Source organism: Delphinapterus leucas, chromosome 1 (assembly GCF_059928025.1).
Source record: "Delphinapterus leucas isolate spDelLeu-1000000601 "Yukka" chromosome 1, BTC_Dleu_Yukka2, whole genome shotgun sequence".
NCBI lineage: Eukaryota > Metazoa > Chordata > Mammalia > Artiodactyla > Monodontidae > Delphinapterus > Delphinapterus leucas.
The window spans coordinates 171,461,949-171,484,504 of record NC_143129.1 but is presented as its reverse complement, the minus strand read 5'-3'; the positions used below and the strand labels follow the sequence as shown (position 1 = coordinate 171,484,504).

Here is a 22,556-nt window from a genome sequence, read left to right as displayed (position 1 = left end):
TGTAAAGAGTAATGTACAAATTATTTTCTGAACCTTAACAGGTTAATTTGCTGATAACAAATATTATGTGGTCATTTTTGTTGAATTGGCTCTTTAGACTTAGGCAACTGGATAATAATAGAGAAACCTTTAGGTCTTACAGGTTCAGATATAAGTATGGGAGGGTTGTCTTACGATCACTTATTTTCATAATATCATGTCCCATATTACTTTGTTCAAAATAGTTTCCATTCACCGTGTCCAAATCTGATGCCTGTTGTCCTAACCTATTTTTTCTTTTCCTGTGAAGTTTTTGCACTTCTGAATACTTCTTTCCTTTGTCTGGAGCCAGAAAGTTCTCTAGTAAAATAATAATTTGAATGTTCCCATCTGTTACTTTGCAAAAACACATCAGATTATGATTTTTCTGTTTACATCACATAGCCAAAGGGTAATAAAAGTACCTGAGCAGAGGACTGAATCCTTGTTAAATAGGTTGATTGTTAAGAATTACTTGTTAACCTTTGTTAGGGTCTGCACAGATTCCAACCTCTTGTGTCTTGATATGTTGTCGGGAAGAGTGGGCTGCTGCTTTCCTGGAAACAAGTCACAGTGGATATGTACATAGGAGAGAAGTCAAGGTGGAAGACAAAGGGCCAGTAACGTTCCTGTGGCTTATGGGACAGGTCTTCCATGTCCAAACAAAACCCAGCCAAAGAGATTGACTGTGGGTAGTGTAGTGAGAGCCTGCATTTTGTCCACTGAGGCTGAATATTGGTTGTAACTACTTGGAGATAAATAGCTTTTTATAGTAAAACGATCCCAACCCTCTGTGATGAAATTTCAGAGCTAGGAAAGACTTCAGAGGTTGTCATAGGTTCTCAGGTTAAGTGAATTGGTCAAGGTCAGCCATCCAGGACTAGAATTTGGGTTCTCATTCCCAGTTCAGAAATGTACACTTTCCCAACTTTCCTACCCCCACATGCCTGTTTTGATTGCTAAAGGAGGGAAATAGAAGGCAGGGTAAAGTTTTTCAGCTTCTGTACCGGGTAGTATGATTTCAGAAATTCCTTTCTTGCAGTCTCCATTGCTAATAAAAGCATTGATAACATTGAAGTGTGATAGATTTTACTTTTGTGTTTCGTGGGGTAGTCATCAATCAGGGCTTTAAGGTTCTGCTGTTAATAGTGGGTGAATGGAGTGGGAGGGAGGCAGGAAAAGTATTTTGGAGAATTAGAGGTAAATTATTTGGAGTATAATATGCATTCTCATCTGAAAGAGTCCTCAGGACGCATTTTGTAATTGGTGGCATGTCATAGTTAAATTGGCATTATCTTAGTACATAAAACAGTGCTTTGAAATCAGTGGAGTATATTTAATGAAGTATGTTTACAGGGGATCTATACATATGGTGGTGGTAATAATTTTGAGTTAGATAACATAACCATATGAATGTGCTCTGTAGATACTTACGGATTATTTTACTAATTCTGGTCACAGAGTGACTTATCTTTACAAGTGATCTTTTGAGCAAGTCTGCAAGGTTAATGATTAATAGGACTATTGAAGTAAATTTAAAATTCTGGTTTTTCAATTGACTTGGGAGATTTCAGACGTCATTTTAGAATGATTTTGCCCCTTAAATACTAAAAATGAAACAACATTAACATAAAAATAAAATTTTTAATAAAAATAAGCTGTGAAAATTTTATCTAGACAGGCAAACATTGATGAAACATGTATGATATTAATAATGCTATGATTCAGTCAGTCTTATTAAACCAGAGTAGGGGGTATATAATGGATACTTGTTTAATGCTGATTATATCAACAATGACTTAAGACTTGTACCCAAGCCATTATTGAGAGATTAGATCAGGATAAAACTCCAAATACAAGTTTCTGTGGGGAAAAAATGTAATGTTGTAGTTCAATTGTATTATTTACTAAATAGGTATTTGACCACTATATAGCAAACATAACCACATTTGTAATGTTTCTCAGGGGGAAATGCATTCTGGCATCCAAACATCCAGCTCCCAAACACATTTTGGAACCCAGTTCTCTAAGGTGGTACTTTGACGTTTGGGTTTATGGCTAGATGCCTATAATATTTTTTCAAGAATTGAAGATTAACTGACACTTAAAAATGAAGAGTACTGACCCCAAAAATAGCTTTGAATCCTTAAAATTTAAAGGCATTTCTATTTCATGTCTTTGAATTTCTTAAAATACAAGTTTTTTTTGTTTGGTTGGTCTTTTTTGGCTGCATTGGGTCTTTGTTGGTGTGCGCGGGCTTTTCTCTAGTTGCGGCGAGCAGGGGCTACTCTTCATTGCGGTGGTTTCTCATTGCAGACCATGGGCTCTAGGTGTGCGGGCTTCAGTAGTTGTGGCTCACAGGGTCTAGAGCACAGGCTCAGTAGTTGTGGCGCACGGGCTTAGTTGCTCCGTGGCATGTGGGATCTTCCTGGACCAGGGCTCGAACCTGTGTCCCGTGCATTGGCAGGTGGATTCTTAAGCACTGCGCCACCAGGGAAGCCCTAAAATACAAGTTTTAAATGCAGTCTTGCTACTATATTTCATGATAATTAGATAATCACTAGATTAACTAGTCACTGGATTCTTTACCCAATCCAGTGATTTGTCCAAAAGGCTTATTAGGTAGAATTAATAAAATGCTGGTATTTTAAAAGTATAGTGGTAAATTCTTCAGTTGGATTACTTCAGCAAAAATGATTAGATTGCTAAATTACTGCCCCTTAGAATAAGCCTTTACAGTATTCTGAATGAGTGTCTGTTAAATGAAATGTATCTAAATTCTAGGTTAAACATTCCATGTTAATTGCTTTAATTAAACAGAAACAGGTGTAAGGGTACTGAGGGGATCATATTGTTTTCAAGTCTAGTTCTTAGAGGAATGGTCTCAAATAATGTTTCAGGTTAATCTAGGGTAAGATTAATGATTATCTGTGTATATACTTTTGTGTGTGTGTGTGTGGTACGTGGGCCTCTCACTGTTGTGGCCTCTCCCGTTGCGGAGCACAGGCTCCGGACGCGCAGGCTCAGCGGCCATGGCTCACGGGCCCAGCCGCTCCGCGGCATGTGGGATCCCCCTGGACCGGGGCACGAACCCGTGTCCCCTGCATCGGCAGGCAGACTCTCTACCACTGCACCACCAGGGAAGCCCATGTGTATATACTTTTGACATTAGTTGAAGCAATGGGATGGATAATGTAGACAGAGATAGTAATTGTTAGAAATTAACTCCTGTGCCATAGGTATAGAAATAGTGTCTTGTGTTCAGATCCTAGTCCATTTCAATTACCCGCATGACTTCAGTTGAGGTTATTTATTTTTTATTTTTTTTAATCTTTGGAAAGGATCCTCTAGCCTTAGCATTTAATATTTTTACCGTTGTGAAGGTCTACTTTTTTACAGGTAGTTTAAGTCCCTCATGCTATTGTGAAGGTTATACTCTACATCAAAAGCCTTCGGCCTCTTAGGTGACTAATTTGTTCCTCTTCTCCAGACCAGATACTTTTCTCTGAAAATTTCATCAGATCTTATGTCATTTATCATTTATCATATATCATCTTCATTACTTTTCTGGACCAACCTGTAGGGGGTGCTTAAAAGGTCTTATGTTAATGAGGTCTTTGTAGTTAAGAGTGTGTGTTTTAGGTTGTAGGGTAGCACACAGAGGTTTACTTTACTGAGCTGAATGTTATGCATAGCATAGAGCTTGTTCTACTCAGAAACAGCAGCTCCCAATTTCTCTTAAAGTTTCTCTTGGGAGAATCTGAAAGTTTGAAAATTGGAAAATCATTGTAGAACTTTCTGAGGCTTTTCACCAAACATTTACAAATTCTTGCTTCTACTTCAGGTAATGATAACAGGGGCTTATAGGAACTTTTTAATTGTCAGTAAATTATTTATGAGAATAGTCACACTTCTTTTTGTACTGTTAAGAAGATGTGTTGCTTTTTGTTTTGTTTTTGTATGTATGTAAGTGGGGTTTTTCTTCCCCTTATTTTTAGTGACAAAACATAAAGGTACTGAGAAAAGAGAGTCCCCTTCACCAGCACCCAAGCCTAGAAAAGTAGAGTTATCTGAATCAGGTAAGTGTTTTTTGTTTGTTTTGTTTTTTTTAAGCTGAATTAGATTCTGGTTAAAGATTAATTATACGATATGGCTTAATGGTTAAGAGCTAGGACTTTGAAGTCATACCGGCCTGTTTGAATCCCCAGCTCCACTAACTACTTTTTGTTTGTTTTAATAATTTATCTGAGCCTCTACTTTTTTTTTTTTCATCTCTGAAATGCAGATAACAGTACCATGCTTTAGGTCTTTGGTTGTTAACTGAAATAATGTTTATAAAGTGCTTGGCATGCAGACCGAACTGTCACAAATGCGTAAATAAGTTTATTTTTATTATATTTAGTGAAGATAGTCTAAGTTAGCATTTAAATTGGCATTTTAAGCTCTTCCTTTATTAAAAAAGAGTAGCTGTATTGCTTGACCCAACCAGATAAAGGTTTAGGAGACCATTTCCCAGTTCAAATATGTTACATTTTCTGTATGCATGACTAAAGAAACACTTTCTAAATGCATCCATCTTTCAGAAGAAGATAAAGGTGGCAAAATGGCTGCAGCAGATTCTGTGCAGCAGAGACGCCAATACAGACGACAGAACCAGCAGTCTTCCTCTGGTATGGACACTGGTTACATTTTTTTCTTTCTGCATATCCTAATAAAAATACTTGAGATAAAAATACCCGAAAGTGTAGTGAATGTATCAATACTTAGGAGAAATATTTTTGTGCCTGTGTATAAATATGTTAGGAGGAAGTGTTAGTACAATAGTTAAAACAGGAATAGAAATTGGAAAAGTATATTTCTTTCCTCAACCCTGTCTTACTCCCCAAAGCTTTTATTCAGAAAATTTCTGTGCATGTATAAGTATCTGTGGTTTAAAAAAAAAAAAACAAAAAAACCCACAGGCTCAAACTGTAGATTATATTGCCTGCCTATTTAACCTACTATAGCTAGACATCTTTCCCTGTTAATTCTTAAGGATCTACCTCATTTATTTACCAGCTGCAGCATTTTTAAAATTTTGATAATATGCTGTCATCTGTTGAGCCACTCGCCTATTTGGACATTTAGGTTATTTCTAGTTTTTTTGTGTGTTTGTGCTTATGTGAGTATATCTGTAAAATAGTAATTAGGAGGGGAACTTCTGAATTAAAAAGTACGTACGCAGAAACCTGATTTTTAAACCAGATATCCTGGTTTTATTCGCTTAGTTGGTATTTGTGACTGAGTCTAGGCACTACCTTTGCTTTTCATTTATAAAAATGGAAACCAAAGCATCCCACAGTGACATTAAGCCAGTTAAAAGCCATACAGCTTTTGCAACTCTTTAAGATGAGGTTAATCATGGAAGTGTTTGAAAATGCATGTAAGTTTTGGATATTTTTTGGTATTTGGGACTTGTTTAGTTATTTTAAGTTAAGGAAACCATGTACAAATGAAGTGTTTCTCTTTGCAGTTCTTGACTGTTACCAGGCCTGTAGGAAATGTCACATACATTTTGTTTGTTTGATAAATAATAGGGATATGAAGTAAATTATTCAAATGCTAGTAAGACTTACAGTAGCCTTAAAAGTACATAGAGTAACAAGAATTAAATAATGCTTGAGATGCTTTTTAAGCTTTACTTAGTTATCTGGAAGATCACTAGATTTATAAGGGACACTGTCTTGTTGGATTGTTCTGTGGAAATGATTTGCATAATGTAATTATATAATAACGTATATTTATGTATGCTTGACTTTCAAGTCATTAAGCACATATCGATATTACCTTTTTTCAGAACTGATGCCTGTATATGTGCTTGCTTATATTAGTGGACTTGATTTGCTAATTTGGGCACTCCATCTGCTTAGATTCCAAAAACGTAGATAGACTCTTAAGCATAGACCTGATGTAAATTTTTGTTTATTGTGTAATTATAGATTCTGGCTCCTCCTCTTCCTCAGAAGATGAGCGACCCAAAAGGTCCCACGTGAAGAATGGTGAGGTAGGCAGGCGGCGGAGACATTCCCCTTCCCGGAGTGCCTCTCCATCACCTCGAAAGCGCCAGAAAGAGACTTCCCCTCGGTAATGTCTTCAGTGGTGTTCTGTAGTTGTGATAAAACTTCATAACTTAAGGGATGGGCTGTGGGCTTATTTGGAATTTGCTTAACTCCTTGCTTTCAAGAACTCACAGTAGGAGATGGTCAGATTTGGGGGGTATTTGGGTTTTCTTTGTTCCGTGGTCATTACTATTTAATGAGAACTTAGTAAGTTTTGTACCAGCATGTCGAACATGGGCATGACTAGAATAGACCAGTTAAATCATAGCATTAACTCCCGACCATGTTTGAATATCTAAAAAAATATATCTCCATTAGTGATACTTAACTCCATTGAAGTAATTAATTTGGTGAATGGAATTCTTGACATTTGTTTTTTTCCACTGCTCTCAGGATGCAGATGGGAAAGCGATGGCAATCGCCAGTGACTAAAAGGTTGGTTAGATGCTATTTTGTAAATTAGGATTACATGTCAAAGTTTGAGTGACTTAATTTACTGTTTAGGTAACATCCCATTCTGACGTTTACAGGGTATGACTGTGGAGAAGTTCCTCAATTGTTTTGGTTTGATTATATTTTCTTACACATCAAAATAATGATAAAAACATACACAGTGTTCATTTTAGAGCATCATTTGAATTTAGAGACAGTGTATTTGTTAGTCTTCTGTTTTTTGAGGTCTTTCCAAGAGATAGGACAGTAATAATAGCTCCTTAGATTTAGTGGGAACAGACTTTGTGGTGACTATAGGGAAGGCAAGAAAAACATGGGAGAAACATTTAAAAGATTAAAAAATGACTGAGGCTTTGGCCCTGTTCAGTGTTTCCTACAGTAGAAAGGTAAGTTGCATATCCTTTTGGAAACTGTTTGGTCATCAGGGTCTTTGTGACCCTAAGGCCAGAATATTTTAGAGCCAGGTGATACATAGAAATCTCTAATTCAGGCGTATCTCATAAGTGAGAAAACAGGGGCTCAGAAGTAGTAAGTGAGTTTCTTAGGGTTACAGAGTGACAAAACCAGATCTTAGACCTGTGCCATTGACTTTATACCATTTCACCATGACATTGTACTGTCTTTGCTAGTCTTCTGCTTTCTGAGGTCTTTGCTGTCACTAAATTTCTAAGTATCCTTCCTGAAATGTTCACATTGTTCTCTTTATAGATCAGGTTTTGAAGCTGTGTTGTTTTAAGTAGTCTCACTAATTAATAAGAGTGTTTTCTTGGAAAGGTTCTTTGGAACCAGTTGGCAGTGTATATGATGGAGCAAAACGGTGTGTTTGTGCTGTGGAAGTAACTTACTTGACAAGAAAAAACAGAAACCTTAAAAAAAATTTAGGTACAAAGGTATTCTGTTCCCAACTGTGATTACTCCAGGTTTCTGTAAAATTGCTAGTACAGCAGCCAAAAAATTGCTTTACAAAATCAGGTTAGTGGTAAGATTCCGCGCCCCCCACCCCCGGCCGGTTATGGATAATGATGTTAGAGATTGCCATCAAGTCTCTAGGATTTGGAGATGGAGAAAGAAGTGTTTGGGATCGCACTTCAGTATGTATTCTTAAGAAGGGAAATACAGCCTGGCTTTGAATATTTCATATATAAAGTTTAAAGATTGAAAAATGCAGCATTTTTCATGCTTCTAAACATGTGTCTTTGGGTATTGAACACTCTTTCCTTAACAGTGAATGGTGTATTGATCATACTTAGTATAAAAAGATAGTTGTTGCATCTATAACTTCTTGTCTTCATTACCAGCCTGACTAGTGAAGTGAGGTGATTCTGAAGAGGTCACTGCAGAGATTGCAAGCTGTCTTTGTCCTTATAAGACTTTTGTATTCCTACATACTTGAGGGCGGAGGGCTACTTCATGTTTTGAGGCTTATTGAAACTGGTTCTCGTGCAGTTTGGGTGGGGGGAGACCTCTGTACTCAACAACTTCTACACACAGTTGAAGGCGAGTTGGCACTAGTATTCAGAGTAACTAGAACATGTTTAGCCGCCGCCTTCTACTTCTTCCTCTTCTTTTAAACCCCTGATATGTATGCCATATCAGCTCAGGTAAGAAACTAGCCTTTAGGTCATAGAGCCATCGGGTGTCAAGATGCCAGTTATAAGTGATTATCAAATTTTTCTTGTAGTTCCTTTAAGTATGCTAGTTTGTTTTGTTTTGTTTTTTTCTTTTTAGGTTATGGTTTTATTCTTATTCTCTTTTTGGTTTTTTTCTTACATGGAAACAGGACATTGAAGGTCATCACTGAAAGGGACCTTTTAGTTATTCCAAGCCTTTCATTTTACAAATGAAACTGAGGCACAGAATAAATATCTTAGGTCATTAATGTATTATAATAGATTCTAATCTGAGTTAAAATTTTTTTATGAGAATATTTTAAAAGAGAAGCCACATAATCAACAGTAATAGCCTCTCTTGCTATTACACCTACTGATAACACATTGGGAGTTCTGCTTTGTATCATCTCACCCTCAAAGTTTGCGAGTGTAAACCTTTGTTTTTCTTTTTTGAGTCAAAACCCAAATGTCTTTTCCCGTTTGAAATCTTCATTACCTGTTGAAACAGTAGTCCACCCTGTTTCTCTAGGTCCCGTAATTCTCAGATTAGCCTTGCTAGTAAAGTGGCTTCTCCTTTACAGTTCTTTCTTGTAATTAATAGTTTGGTGTCTACATTTCATCTGAATCTTATCTGTCCTGTAGTTCATATTTTAAATCTGTTCAGAGTGAGGTCTTAGTCCCCACAGGGCATAAGCAAATTTAAATTAAAAATTAAATTTACTAATGAATGTCAGAATTTTCATTGTTCTGTTAATGAACTCTCCTTAGTTTTAATGGGGAATCAAGACTAGTAAACTTTAGAAAATACTTCCAGATTCACAGGAAGCATCAATCCTGTACTGGACAAGAAATTTAGAACTAATTACAGTTGACCCTTGAACAACATGCGTTTGAATTGTGCGACTCCACTTACACGCACATGGCTTTTTTTTTTTTTTTTTTTTTACAATAAATGCATATTATAGTACTGCACGATCCTCGGTTGATTGAATCTGCCAGCACAGAAGCCCAAGCTCCCCACGTGGTTTAAAGGTTAATTGTTATTATTTGACTTCTTTGTATACACAGACTTGGCCGGTAGGTGTCGAACTGGCTTGGTATTTATTTTAGTATATCTGCTGGGGGACTACTATGAGTTAGTCCAGTTGACTATAACTGTATTTTTCAGGTGTGCTTTTTGTGTTAATTGGTTAAATGCCTAACAGCTCAGAGTTAAGGTCTGTGATTCTTATCTATATTTTAACCACATTGCTCCCAGTGGCTTTAGTGCTCAGACAGCTTTGGTCCTTTGTCTTTGGGGTAGTGTTTTTAGTTAATAGTTTGCAACTGTTGAACTGTGGGAACATACTTTTTAAAAAATCAAGAACTTGGAGCAGTGACACCCAGACTTTGGGCCTTAAATTTTAAATATCTGTATTTGAACGTTGTATTTTTCTAGGCTTTAGAACAGTTGTTCCTAACAAGGAATCAAAAATCACTTGAAGAACCTTTTTAAACATATACTGGCTAGACCATAGCCCAAACCTGGTGAACACAAATTTCAAATAAGCTTCCAAGCTGTTTCTGATGGACATTCTAGTTAAAAAGCAATGCTCTAAGGCAGTGTTTTCAGACTTTTTTCACCTTGCGTCATGTTAAGAATGTTTTATGTCATGACTCAGACTGCATATTTATATACAGAAACAAAAATTTCACAATAGAAAATTTACCCTTACCACAAGTTAAAGCACTTTGATTTCCTTTTTCTTTTCTTCCTTTCTTTCTTTCCTTTTTTTTTAAATCCTGGTTCTCACCCAGGGTCTTGACTAACTACACTATAGTTTGAAAAACACTGCTTTGAGGGATAGAGTGACAGCTGCTGCACTTTGGGTTGACAATGATTGAAACTAAATCGTCTTGATCACTTAGTTATAAATGTTACTGACTCTGAATCAACTATAATTCTTCTTTGGTTTAGTGGTAGACGGAGGAGAAGCCCCTCCCCACCGCCTGCCAGAAGGCGACGTTCTCCTTCTCCTGCTCCTCCGCCTCGTCGACGCAGGTCTCCCACACCACCACCACGACGCAGGTACTTTATCACGTAGGCTAGTGGGAGCTAAAGGGAGCAACTTTGAATCTTTGTGATTGAAATATTTTATTCGAGTGGCATGCACAGCTGTTTACAAAATACCACATAGTATACAATTCCATCTACATGAAAAGTCCAGAACACACGAATCTGTAGAGATAGAGAGTTATTAGATAAATGGTGCCTAGGGTGGGATGGGAATGGGGAGTCATGATGGTTGAACACTGTGAATATAGTTGACCCTTGAGCAAGGAGAGGAGTTAGGGGCACCGACCCTCCACACAGTTGAAAATCTGAGTATAACTTTACATTGTGTAGTACTGCAATACGTATTTAAAAAAATCCACATATAAATGGACCCATGGAGTTCAAGAAACCCATGTTCAAGGGTCAACTGTATACTAAAACAATTGAAATGCACACTTCAAATGGGTGAATTTTATGATTTGTGAACCACATATCAATAAAGATGTTAAATTAAAAGGCAGGATCACTAGTGATTACAGAGGGAAAAAATATTAACTTTATAGTGGGGAGTTAAGTTTTGCTTTTCGGAACTTTCTGAATTTTTTTTCTCTTCAAATATTTTCGATCCATGGTTGGTTGAATTTGTGGATACTGGATCTTTGGACACAGAGCGTTGACCCTGTCAGACAAACCCAAATTGAAAGCCATTTTACAAAGTAACTTCAAAAAACTGTCAATCATGAGAGGGAGAGAGAGACTGAGGAGCAGTTACAAATTGGCAGAAACTAAGGACACGTGACAACTAAACGCAATGTAGGATCCTGATTTTTGGAACCTGGAACAGAAAAAGGACATTAGTAGAGAAAACTGGGGTGACATTAGTATTTTAGTTAATACCAAGGTTAATTTCATAGTTTTGGTAATTTTTCTGTAGTTATATGGGATGTTAAGTGGAAAGTCTCCACTATTTTTGCAACTCTTCTGTAAATCAAAAATGATTTCAAAATAAAAGTTAGGGGGAAAAAATTTTAAGAGCATTGCTCAAACACATTATCGAGCGGTATAGTTGCTGCTACAACTCCTGAATGGCCATTATGTGGCAGGTAAAGTGGTAGATGTTTTATGTACTTCATGTCTCCTCAAGATGATCTTGCTTGGTATTCCCATTTTTCAGGTGAGGAAATGGGGGTTCAGAGTTATTAAATATGAGGGCAAAATGGAAAACCCTACGGTGTTGCCCAATGTATGGCCTATCCCAAAGCTGATTTTTAGGCAGGAAAATATTTTGAGCTCAAGGTCTGAATGTTTCAGGAGAAAATCAGGCAATTGGAACTAAATGTTTTATTGAGGTTTAATTCCTGAGAGGCAAGTTAGGGTTATGTAGGGATTAAGCATTAAGAGGAAGGCCAAGTTGAGACTTTGACAGGGATGCGTTCTGCTTAGCAGTAGACTTCCATTGAATACTGTTTTGACGCACAAAAAATGTAAGTAAGTCTGTCTTGGTGGGGGCAGGGTAGAGATGCCTTTTAAAGCTGTGCAAGTGAATGCTAATTATTAATTCAGAGTCCAAACCAGTTTAGAGAGGGTACCCCCTACACAGGAGAGCTCTTTAAAGCACAGACTTCCTGAGTTCAAGTTGAACACAGTCAATAGAGTCTTGCTAATGTAGTTATCTAGTTGCTACATAGTGATAATGGATTTTCAGTTTCCTTAGAGCAATGCCAGGTTCTCTTCTCAAAAAATATTAAGTTGATTTTATATGGATTGTGTAAATGACTTTTTTTTTTTTTTTTTTGTGGTACGCGGGCCTCTCACTGTTGTGGCCTCTCCTGTTGCGGAGCACAGGCTCCGGATGCACAGGCTCAGCGGCCATGGCTTACGGGCCTAACCGCTCTGCGGCACGTGGGATCTTCCCGGACCAGGGCACGAACCTGTGTCCCCTGCATCGGCAGGCGGACTCTTAACCACTGTGCCACCAGGGAAGCCCATGCTAAATGACTTTTGACAAATTTGAATTCAGTCTGAAAACTAAATTTCTCCATTAATCACAATGACCTATTTGTAGTCATCTAGGATAAACAGGAATTTACTAAGTGATTTTTTTTGTTGTTGTTACCTTAAATGAGTTTAAACGCATGACATTTCCACTTAGAAATATTCTGTCTCTGTGTGGTGCTCTATAAGTACATAGTTTTCTTTGCATTCTGTTTCTACTCTGTTGGACCGTTTATTTTTCCTAGGACTCCTTCTCCTCCCCCACGTCGTCGCTCACCTTCCCCAAGAAGATACTCTCCTCCAATACAGAGGAGATATTCTCCTTCTCCACCTCCAAAGAGAAGAACGGCTTCACCCCCTCCCCCTCCTAAACGAAGGCCATCACCGTCTCCACCACCAAAGCGTCGGGTCTCCCATTCGCCACCTCCCAAACAAAGAAGCTCCCCAGTCACCAAGAGACGTTCGCCTTCGTTGTCATCAAAGCATCGGAAAGGGTCTTCCCCGAGCCGATCTACCCGGGAGGCCCGGTCACCACAACCAAACAAACGGCATTCGCCCTCACCACGGCCTCGAGCTCCTCAGACCTCCTCAAGCCCTCCAGCTGTTCGAAGAGGAGCATCGTCATCACCCCAAAGAAGGCTGTCCCCATCTCCAAGTTCTAGGCCCATTAGGAGAGTCTCCAGGACTCCGGAACCCAAAAAGATAAAAAAGTAAAAATATTTTATCCTTTTTGGTTAGGAACACTAACTTGCATAGCTCTTTATGCTTGGAAGCCCCCCGCCCCCCAACTGAGAAATCACAGAAAAGACTAGCTGTGAATACAAACTTTAAGGCAAATTCTAGGTCCTATTCGTAGATCCTTTCTGTTTTCAGGATAGTTCCTCATGGTATAAGCTAAATGCCATAGGATTTTACTTGGTTCTTAGGGATATCAGGCTTATTGAGCCTGTTTCCAAACCTAGCTCTGAAGTGATGCATAGGATATTTCTTGCATGTCTGTGTAAGACTGATAAAAGCAGTCTTAAATATAGGAACTGGCATTACTAATTTCATACAGGAAGAATCAGTAACAGAATGGATAGATTGTGGAGCTTGAACTACTCTCCGGGAGACTTAGGTGGTAAAAATTTGATAAGTGTTAGTATAATCAACCAGCAGACTAAGTGCTGTGAAATACTTAAAGTTCATTATCTGGTTGTATAATGGTAGTTGGTTGTTTTCTCTTAAGAAAGAAGGATCTGTGCTTTTGGATATTAAATGTTTTATTTTTTCCCTCTGTTTCTAGAGCTGCCTCACCAAGCCCTCAGTCGGTAAGGAGGGTCTCATCTTCCCGATCTGTCTCGGGATCTCCTGAGCCAGCAGCTAAAAAACCCCCAGCACCTCCATCCCCTGTCCAGTCTCAGTCACCCTCTACCAACTGGTCACCAGCGGTACCGGTTAAAAAGGCTAAAAGCCCAACACCAAGCCCATCACCGGCAAGGGTATGTCTGCCCTGTTTTGGACATCTTTTATAATTATACGTGGTCACTTGGAAGGAGAGAATTTTTTGTCTTTTGTAGTTCAGAGGAGCATTACTTTCTATGGTTCAGATGGACTTCAAAAGGAGGCACAAGTTAAGTGGTGGTGTTTGCATCACAGTCCATGCTTAGTACTCTAGACGTCCACTGATTTGTGATACGTCTAATACTGTTATCTTGGTGGTGAAGATTGGATTATATAGACAATTTAGAAAAACAGAAAAAGATTACCCTTGATTCTGTTATCTAGGAGAAAAATAGTTTAGCGTTTCTGCTGTTTTCTCTAGTGTTTGACAGGTTTTGGGATAGTTATGGTCACAATCAGTAAAAATTTCAATCTTAGATCATGTCTATTAGTCTGATTACATTTTTATATAGAAAAAATACACTTTATCACAAGAAGATACCAAAATGTCGACGGTGGTTATATGTTAGAAGGAGAATGATGCGTGATCTTAATTTTTCTTCTTTACATCTTAATGGTCTTATTTTTTCCTACAGTGTAAATACATTATTTCTATAATAAAAAATGAACCTCACAACTTGTGAAATGTTAGATGGAGTGGAAAGTACTTTGTTGTCCCATATAGCCTTATCTTTGGCAAGCTACATAGATAAGAATAACACTCTTGTTTTTACATTGTCAAGCTCATATATCATTGGGATATTAAAATATCACAGCTTAAACTGTTTTCTTTGTGATTCATTAATCTAATCATGGCAGGTTTCTGTATTGTATAAAATCAGTGGTGGATGTCCATCTTCATAGGCTTGAATTATTGTGCAGACTGACTAAATGGATTGAGGAATTTTAAGTAATTGCTTAGAAGTGTGAGATTTAAAAATTATAGACTAGATGCAATTATAGCAGAGCCTACCCTTTGCTTAAATTTGGAATATATGTGGTGGAGAACAATGTACCCACATTCTAGAGATAGATCAGACAGTGATTAGAGATGTGGCATTCATACACACTTGTATTTAGGATAATAGCTATTAAAAGCCTACATGTTAGGCTGGTATTGTGGGTGATTTACAGATATTCCCATTTAACTTTTGTAACAGCTTTATCAAGGATTGTTATACCCATTTTGGGTTGACAAAAAGGCCTCAGAACACGTCAGGCAATTTGAGGTCAACTAGTTTAATAGGTTCAGGAACCAGAATTCTAATCAGGTCTAGTTGAGTTCAGAGACTTTTCTTCCTGTTGCACATGGTGCTTTTCCTTACATATGGAGGTAGACCCTGCCTCAGGCCAGTCTTGGAGACCTGATTCATAGCTTGTGGTTGGGAGGCCTGGTTTAATGTGAAGTTAGTTGGGGAAATTTTTAAAAAATCATTTATCTTCAAGGTCTGTTTCAACTCTTGGAAGTCTTTGCTTTCAGTGGTGGTTCCCATCTTTTAGGAGTACTTTTCTTAGTGGTGATTGGCCCTGGCTCTTCTTTCCCCCCTGAAGCCGTATGAAATCCTGAGATTAGTCCAGTTGCTTACTCCCTTGAAGAAATAAAATGTTTAGTTGGACAGGTTGATTTTATTGCTTTGGGTTTTCTGGATTTCTAGAATTCAGACCCAGAAGGAGGTGGAAAGAAAAAGAAGAAAAAGAAGGACAAGAAACACAAAAAGGATAAGAAGCACAAGAAGCACAAAAAACACAAGAAGGAAAAGGCTGTAGCTGCAGCTGCTGCAGCTCCTGTGACCGCTGCAGCCATTGCTGCTCCCACAACCGCGTCAGCACAGGAAGAACCAGAGGCAGAGCCAGAGCCTAAGAAGGTATTTACGAACACTCTTACAGTTTGTACAGATGGCTGAATCATTTGGTATTGAGAAGTAGCTAAGTAATTTTTTTCTAATAATTGGATGCTCAGCTGTTAACTCTTTTCTGATCGGTTTCTCTGTGACCACCTACCAAGAGCAGGAATTTGCGAAGGCTAACGATAAGAATATGAATGGCATCCAGAAAGCTTAATGTATATTTTTTAAAAGAAATTCAATATAATTAAATATACCATAGACTTCACCCATTTAAAGTGTAGTGGTTTTATATAATTTAAAGTGTAGTGATTTTATGGTTTTTGTGTACCCATGGAGTTGTGCACACATCACAACAGTTTTCTTTTTCTCTGTGCTCAGCATCTCCCACCGGTGTCTCAAGATTTAACGATGTGACCTTTTTGGCGTTTTTTTTTTATATATATTTTTTTTTCAGGAGACTGAAAGTGAGGCTGAAGATAACCTTGATGACTTAGAAAAGCACCTGCGTGAAAAGGCCCTGAGATCAATGCGGAAGGCTCAAGTGTCCCCACAGTCCTAGGTGGAAATGTTTGTTATGATGTAAATTTTATTTGGTTTGTACGCAATTCAGTTTCAAAATTGCTAAAAATGTGTTTGAGCTTTAGACTATAACATTTGTTGTAATAATTGCTAGGTTGAAGTTCACCATGTAAAAAAAAAGGGCATGGATTTACATTGCAAAAGGTGTCCACAGTGTATTAGTGACATTCTTTCATTGACAGCTGACATAAATTCATTTAGAGTGAAATATTTTAAGCCAAAAAAAAAAAAAAATCCCCTTTTTAAAAAAGGGGGTTTAAATATTGTTGGCATTCTTATGGTTCCATTAAATGCCCCTGTCTATTCCCAGAGGTTTTTCTTTCTACTTTTTCTTTCTTTTTTCCTTTTTCTCATTTGAGTCTTAGCACCCATTTAAGTTATGACGCTTCCAACCTTGTATGGTTTTTGCAAGCTTTCCCAGAAATAAGACCACTGTTGAACTACCACAAAAGTATAAATGAATATTTTAATGCCACAATCTTTCCTGTTGCCTGTGGAGTCTCTGCTGAAATGAATCAGGATTCGAGCTCTAGGATGAGACAGAAAATGAAAGCATGTTGTTTGCCAGGACACTGTGGGTTTATATTGATGTGTAACAAGTTGATTTGGAACACTGGAATTTCACTCTGTTCTGTTTATTTTTATTTTTTGTAAAGGCAGTTAACTAGTCCCAGGAAGGATCCTTCAGTTACATAAAATTTTGTTTTATGAAACGTCATGGCTCCATTCATAATTTTGTCTTGTTCTTCCGATTGGTATATACAACTTTCAGAGCTCTTGTATTTGGAAAGCTGGAAGGGCCCAGACTTTGAAATAGTGTCTTGTTTTCACTGTTTTTGTTTTGTTTTTGTTGGGTTTTTTTTTTGTTTTTTTTTAAACTAAAGCTATATAAAGCTTGTGGATTAAACAATAAATTTCTAAATTTAAAAATGTTGGCCACTCACTTTTACTTACCCATCTCAATACGGCAGGAAACCTACCTTAGAAATCTTACAGTGCCTTTACCCCCTTGGCACCTTTGGCAGAGTGAGGATTAGACAAGGGAAATACGAGGTGATGAAATTGTCTTACCATCTTTATTTTAGTAATTAATGTGATAAATGCCATGAAGGGAAAGCACACAGTGAGATTGCAACACATATAATGGGCTAGTCAGCCAGGCATAGGGGAAGAGTTTCAGGCAGAGCAAACAGTATCTGTACACCCCAAGACAGAAGAAGCCTGGCACATTCCAGGAAGCGAACGAAGGTTAAGAAATGACTGGAGCAACCTTCCTCTATTGGGGTGTGTGTGTGTGGTGTGGTGTGGTATGAGCAATATAATTTGAGGAAACTTGGGAGTTGATAACATTGTATAAGGTAAAACAACAACATTCATAAGAAAGAAGGAATTTTTGGCAAGTGAATCTAAGCTTAGCAAGTTGTCACATAGGCAGTTAATTTGATTATAGTTTCTGGCAGTTGAAGCAAAAAGAAGGAAAATGCCTACATGTCTTAATTTCAGGAAAACTTAGTGGGCAGTTTTTTATCTAAAGGATATGGACATAGAGGGGCTATTTTTACAGGTGGGTTTTTAGAGTGATTTGTAACAAGGCAAAAGCTTATTAATGAAGCTGCTTTTGTAGCGACTGAACTAAGGTATCTAGAGTGACTCTCCACCATTGATAGAATCTTACATGTGTCTGCGGCAACTTAGAGCTTTCAGGGATCTTCCACATGCCTTCCTTTTGACTTTGTAATTCTGTGATGTAGGAAATGCACAGAATATCCAGTTTGTGCTTGTTTTTTGTTTGTTTTTTGGCCACTGAGCATGTGGGTTCTTAGTTCCCCAGCCAGGGATCGAACCTGTGCCCCCTGAATTGGAAACGTGGAGTCTTAACCACTGGACTGCCAGGGAAGTCCCCAGAATATCCGGTTTCTAAGATGGTTGCAGCTGATTTACCGCTTTCAGTATGAACAAACCAATGAACATCACTGGGGTACTTGGAATCTATCTAGCCATTCACTCATTCAATCCATTTATTCACTTGTCCCATTTATTCAACACGCTTTCATTCCTCCACTTGACTGAACTGCTTGTTAAGGTTAGCAGTAACTTCCATTTTGCCAAAATGAGCGATCAATTCTCCATCCTTTACTAGCCCTCTTGGCAGGAGTTGACTCAGTCCTTCACTCCTTTGTCGACACACTTCCTTCTCTTGGGTTCTAGGGGGCAACACTGGTTTACCTTCTAGATGCTGCGCTAGTTTTCCTCCTACCTCAGTAGCTCTTTCATCTCTAGTGGATCCTTTGAAACGTGAAGTGATGGAGTTTGTAGGGAATGCCACCAAGGACACTGAATCCCTAGTCCCTTAAATGTCTTTTTGTGTGTCAAAGTTCTTTCCCGTCTAGACTCCCTGACCTGGACCTCTATCGAGCTACCTAGTTAATAGCTTCATTTGGATGTCTGAAAGGCATACCGAATTGAACATATCCTCTGATTTATCTGTCCCATTCAGTACGTGTCACTGTCATTTACTCAAAATTGAGTTGATACTGTCAGTGGCAGCATTGTCCACCCTCCAGTCCTCATGCACACAAGGCCATTCTGTTCCCAGCAGCCTGTCATGATAGTACCGCTCAAAACCCTCAGCTACTTTTTTCTGCTTCAGAGTAAAATCCAAATTTCTTACTCTGGCCTGCAAGACCCAGTAGCACCTAGTTTGGCACCTTCATCTCTACTCCTCAGTCTCCTCAAGCCATACCTACCTCCTTGCCCTTCCTTTAAACCTCTCTCGGGGCCTTTGTCTTCACTGCCGGATCTGACATGTTTACTCTGTTTTCTTCAGACAGGCTTCCCTAACTTCGTCTCCTCTGTTTTCATCTATAGCAATTATTACCACCTGAGATGATGTTTTTGGTCCTTAGGAACTTGGTCTTGTATGTGACTGTGTCCCCAATGCCTGGTACATCGTAGAAGCACAAATCCTTGATGAACAGATGAGTAAATAAGTTTAATTGACCGTCATTGCCTCTGTACTTGCAAGGCACTACTAGGGCTTGAGGTAAAGAAAATGAAGACATGGTGATTGCTGCTCTCTGGTATTTGCCCACTGGGGGTAAAACACATGCGAACAATTTGGAGTGGACAAGAACATAGAGTTTGGTAGACCAGGGTTTCTAGCATAGCTTTCTACGGTGTGACCTTGGTCAAGTTACTTGGCCTCTAAGTGCTGCCATTTCTTCTCTCCGAGTTAAATAATGGTGGAATCTACTTCAGAGTTGTTTTTGAAGAGTTAAGTGTGTTAGTTAATACGTATAAAGCAATGATAGTACAAAGAGGTTCCGTTTTCTTAGCTAACATAATATGTGGTCATTCTAGTAACTATGGTAAATTTTAGTTTGGATGTCTAAAAAGGATTTTAATTAATCATAGCCCTATTTAATGTAATTTTTTCTTTTTAATAAAATTCACCATTTTAAAGTGTGCAGTGCAGTGGTATTTAGTATATTCACAAGGTTATGCACCCATCACGACTACCTATTCAAGAATATTTTGGTCACCCTAAAAAGAAACTGCCCATTAGCAGTCACTTTCCATTCTACTGACAGTCCCATCAGCCCCAGCTCCTGGCAACTACTTTCTGTCTATAGATTTGTTTATTCTGGACATTTCACTGGAATCATACAGTATGTGGGCTTTTGTGTCTGGCTTCTATCATTTAATATGTGTTTAAGGTTCATCCATGGTACTTCATTTTTTTTTTAATTGCTGAGTGGTGTTCCCTTATATGGATATGCCGTATTTTGTTTATCCATTCATCAGTTGCCCATTTGAGCTGTTTCCACTTTCCAGCTCTTATGAATAAAGCTGCTATGAACATTCGGCATACAAGTTTTTATGTGGGCATATGTTCTCTCGGGTGTATATACCTAGGAGTGGGATTGCTGGGTCATACTTAACTTTTTAAGAAACTGCTAGGCTATTTTCCAAAGCAGCTACACTCTCCGAACTTCTTACTAGCAGTGTATGAGGGTTATTATTTCTCCACATCCTTGCCAGCACATGTTATCTGTCATGTTGATAATAACTATCCTAGTGGGTGTGGACTAGTATCTCATTATGGTTTGATTTGCATTTCCCTGACGGCTAATGATGTTGAGCATCTTTTCATGTGCTGCCAGACTTCAATGCCTTTTTTTTTTTTTTTGCGGTACGCGGGCCTCTCACTGTTGTGGCCTCTCCTGTTGCGGAGCACAGGCTCCGGACGCACAGGCTCAGCGGCCATGGCTCACGGGCCTAACCGCTCTGCGGCACGTGGGATCTTCCCGGACCGGGGCACGAACCCGTGTCCCCTGCATCGGCAGGTGGACCCTCAACCACTGTGCCACCAGGGAAGCCCCAATGCCATTTTTTTTTAATTGGGTATAATGGATTTACAATGTTGTGTCAGTTCCAGGGTGCATAGCAAAGCGAATCTGCCACACAAATACATGTCTCCGCTCTTTTCCAGATTCCCTTCCCATATAGGCCACCGCGGAGCACTGAGTAGAGTTCCCTGCACTACACAGTAGGTCCCCATCAGTTATCTATTTTACATATAGTTCAGTGCCATATTAAACACATTTGTATGAGAATATTTCTGAAATTGTGGCTGTAGGACTTTCAGAGTTTCTGCAGAGTAGAGCTGATAATGCATTTGTAAAGTGCTCTGTAGAACTTTCATACCCATTTTGGAGGTTGGGGCTGGGGGGCTATGGCCAAGCAAAAATTTGTTCCCACTTTTGTAAAGAGGATCAGGAGACTAAGGGAGAGTGTGACTTACTTAAGGTACATGCAGGTCTAGTTGATATTGTCTCTCCCACCATCTGATAAAGAACGCTGTTTTTCCTCAATATACCTGTCTGGTATTGTAACAGAATCACATTAGACGACGAATGTAGAAAATCTGCCCAAATATGTGTGGTTCTTCAAAAGGCATTGAAATTAAGGATGGAGCTTATTACTCTGAAAAATTACTCTGAAAAAGTTTGGAAGTTGAAATTTGAAAGGCATTAATATCCTGAGGACCCAACTCTGCTCCTTCCTTTGAAAGACCAGCTCCAAAAGTCTGTAAGACTTTTTTGCCTTTTGAAAGCTTATTTGCTGTATTTTTCATTTGACAGTTCCGTCTTAGCTCATACCAAACATTGTCTTCTGGCTCTTAGGAACTCAATTATTGCTGTACCCCTAAGTGGTCTTCCGTGCAAATCCGTTTTCAAAGGAAAGATGATAGGATCTGAAATACAGGTTTTTCCTGTATTTCTTTGCAAAAATCTTCCACATTTGTCAGTATATAGTTAAGTTGGCAGGCCTTCACATCATAAGAGGTTTTTGCCAAGATGGCCGTTTATTTCAGGTGTATCATGGGAGGAGAAGCTGATGTGATTCTTAAAGAGTGGTGCCATGTGCACAGAGGGCTATATGGATACCTCTCACCAGATAGGCCAGTCATAAACTCTTCATCTGAAACTTCATTAAGGAAGTGTTTTGCAGACTGCAGGTTGAGACTCGGCAGTGAATTGTAAAGTTGAATGAGTTGCAACCAGCATTAAAATAAAAAAATGAAATAGTAAATTTAAGTGTGAATCACATACAGTAGGTTAAGTATTATTTCATGGTGTGTGTGTGCCTGTGTGCTTGTGTGCATATGTATGCTTGTGAACTGGGTTACCATGTAAAATGTATTCTAATGTGATTGATATAGTCAACAAAATGGAAAGCCATTACCTTACAGATCACCTAGTCCACCAGTTTGTAAACTGCCCTGCAGAGTCCTAAGTGGGGAGAATTATGATTCAGATTTTCTCTGTAGGATGGGGCCACTAGTAGTACTGATCTTTGTCGGGGGATTGAGAGATGATACAGGTAAGCTTTGCAAGGGCTTTGCTCTGCTTTTTTTTAAACTTTGAGCTTCCCTGTTGGATTCTTTTTGATAAAAGGTTCCGCAACCAAAAACCATGCGAAAACCACCCATCTAGCCTAGGCCTTGTCATGGGAACCGACTGCCCCAAGGTAAAGCCACGGCTCCCCCAGGTGCCATGCCACCCCCTCAGACTGCCTCAGCCAGGGGGCTATTGAGGGCACCCAGCTTTAATTCTGCTGTAGCGAAAGGAAACAGACTGAGAGTAACCAGGTGCCTCTGAAGCAGGGGTAGAAGTAGCTCTCAGGGGATATTGGAGACGTGGAAGGAAAAACCCCAAAATAGGAAACAATGTGCAGAAGTGGCCTTTGTGAACCCCCAAGTCCCACATCTGTTCTTTCCCTAGTGCATAACCGGGTAGAGACCCTTCTAGCAATTTAAGCATGGAGGCTTTGGCTTACATAGCCAACATGAGCAGAGGGGAGTGGTAAGCCTGACTGGTCTGGGCCCTACCTGGAGGAAGACGCTCACGCCACCGACCATCGGGACCCATCCAGACAGCCGAGATGTGCAGCGCAGCCGCCAGGTAGCCTGTGATTTCCCACGTTTGTTCCTTTG

General features: G+C 39.0%; 1 protein-coding gene across 7 annotated transcripts in view; it reads left to right on the top strand.

The window, feature by feature from the left end:
* The window catches only part of SRRM1 (serine and arginine repetitive matrix 1), a 32,179-nt gene extending 12,657 nt beyond the window's left edge, over window positions 1–19,522 (top strand). For 4 of the 7 annotated variants that reach the window (XM_089898862.1, XM_089898851.1, XM_089898842.1 and 1 more), the window contains 9 exons: window positions 4,017–4,097; window positions 4,602–4,688; window positions 5,997–6,141; window positions 6,510–6,551; window positions 10,137–10,247; window positions 12,455–12,919; window positions 13,495–13,690; window positions 15,287–15,496; window positions 15,933–19,522. In XM_089898862.1, the coding sequence (XP_089754988.1) occupies window positions 4,017–4,097; window positions 4,602–4,688; window positions 5,997–6,141; window positions 6,510–6,551; window positions 10,137–10,247; window positions 12,455–12,919; window positions 13,495–13,690; window positions 15,287–15,496; window positions 15,933–16,037 (1,442 nt within the window). In that variant the 3' untranslated portion in view covers window positions 16,038–19,522. The remainder of the gene's footprint in view (window positions 1–4,016; window positions 4,098–4,601; window positions 4,689–5,996; window positions 6,142–6,509; window positions 6,552–10,136; window positions 10,248–12,454; window positions 12,920–13,494; window positions 13,691–15,286; window positions 15,497–15,932) is intronic. The other 3 variants (XM_089898855.1, XM_089898849.1, XM_089898859.1) reach the window with 2 other exon arrangements.
* The last annotated feature ends 3,034 nt before the right edge of the window (window positions 19,523–22,556 follow it).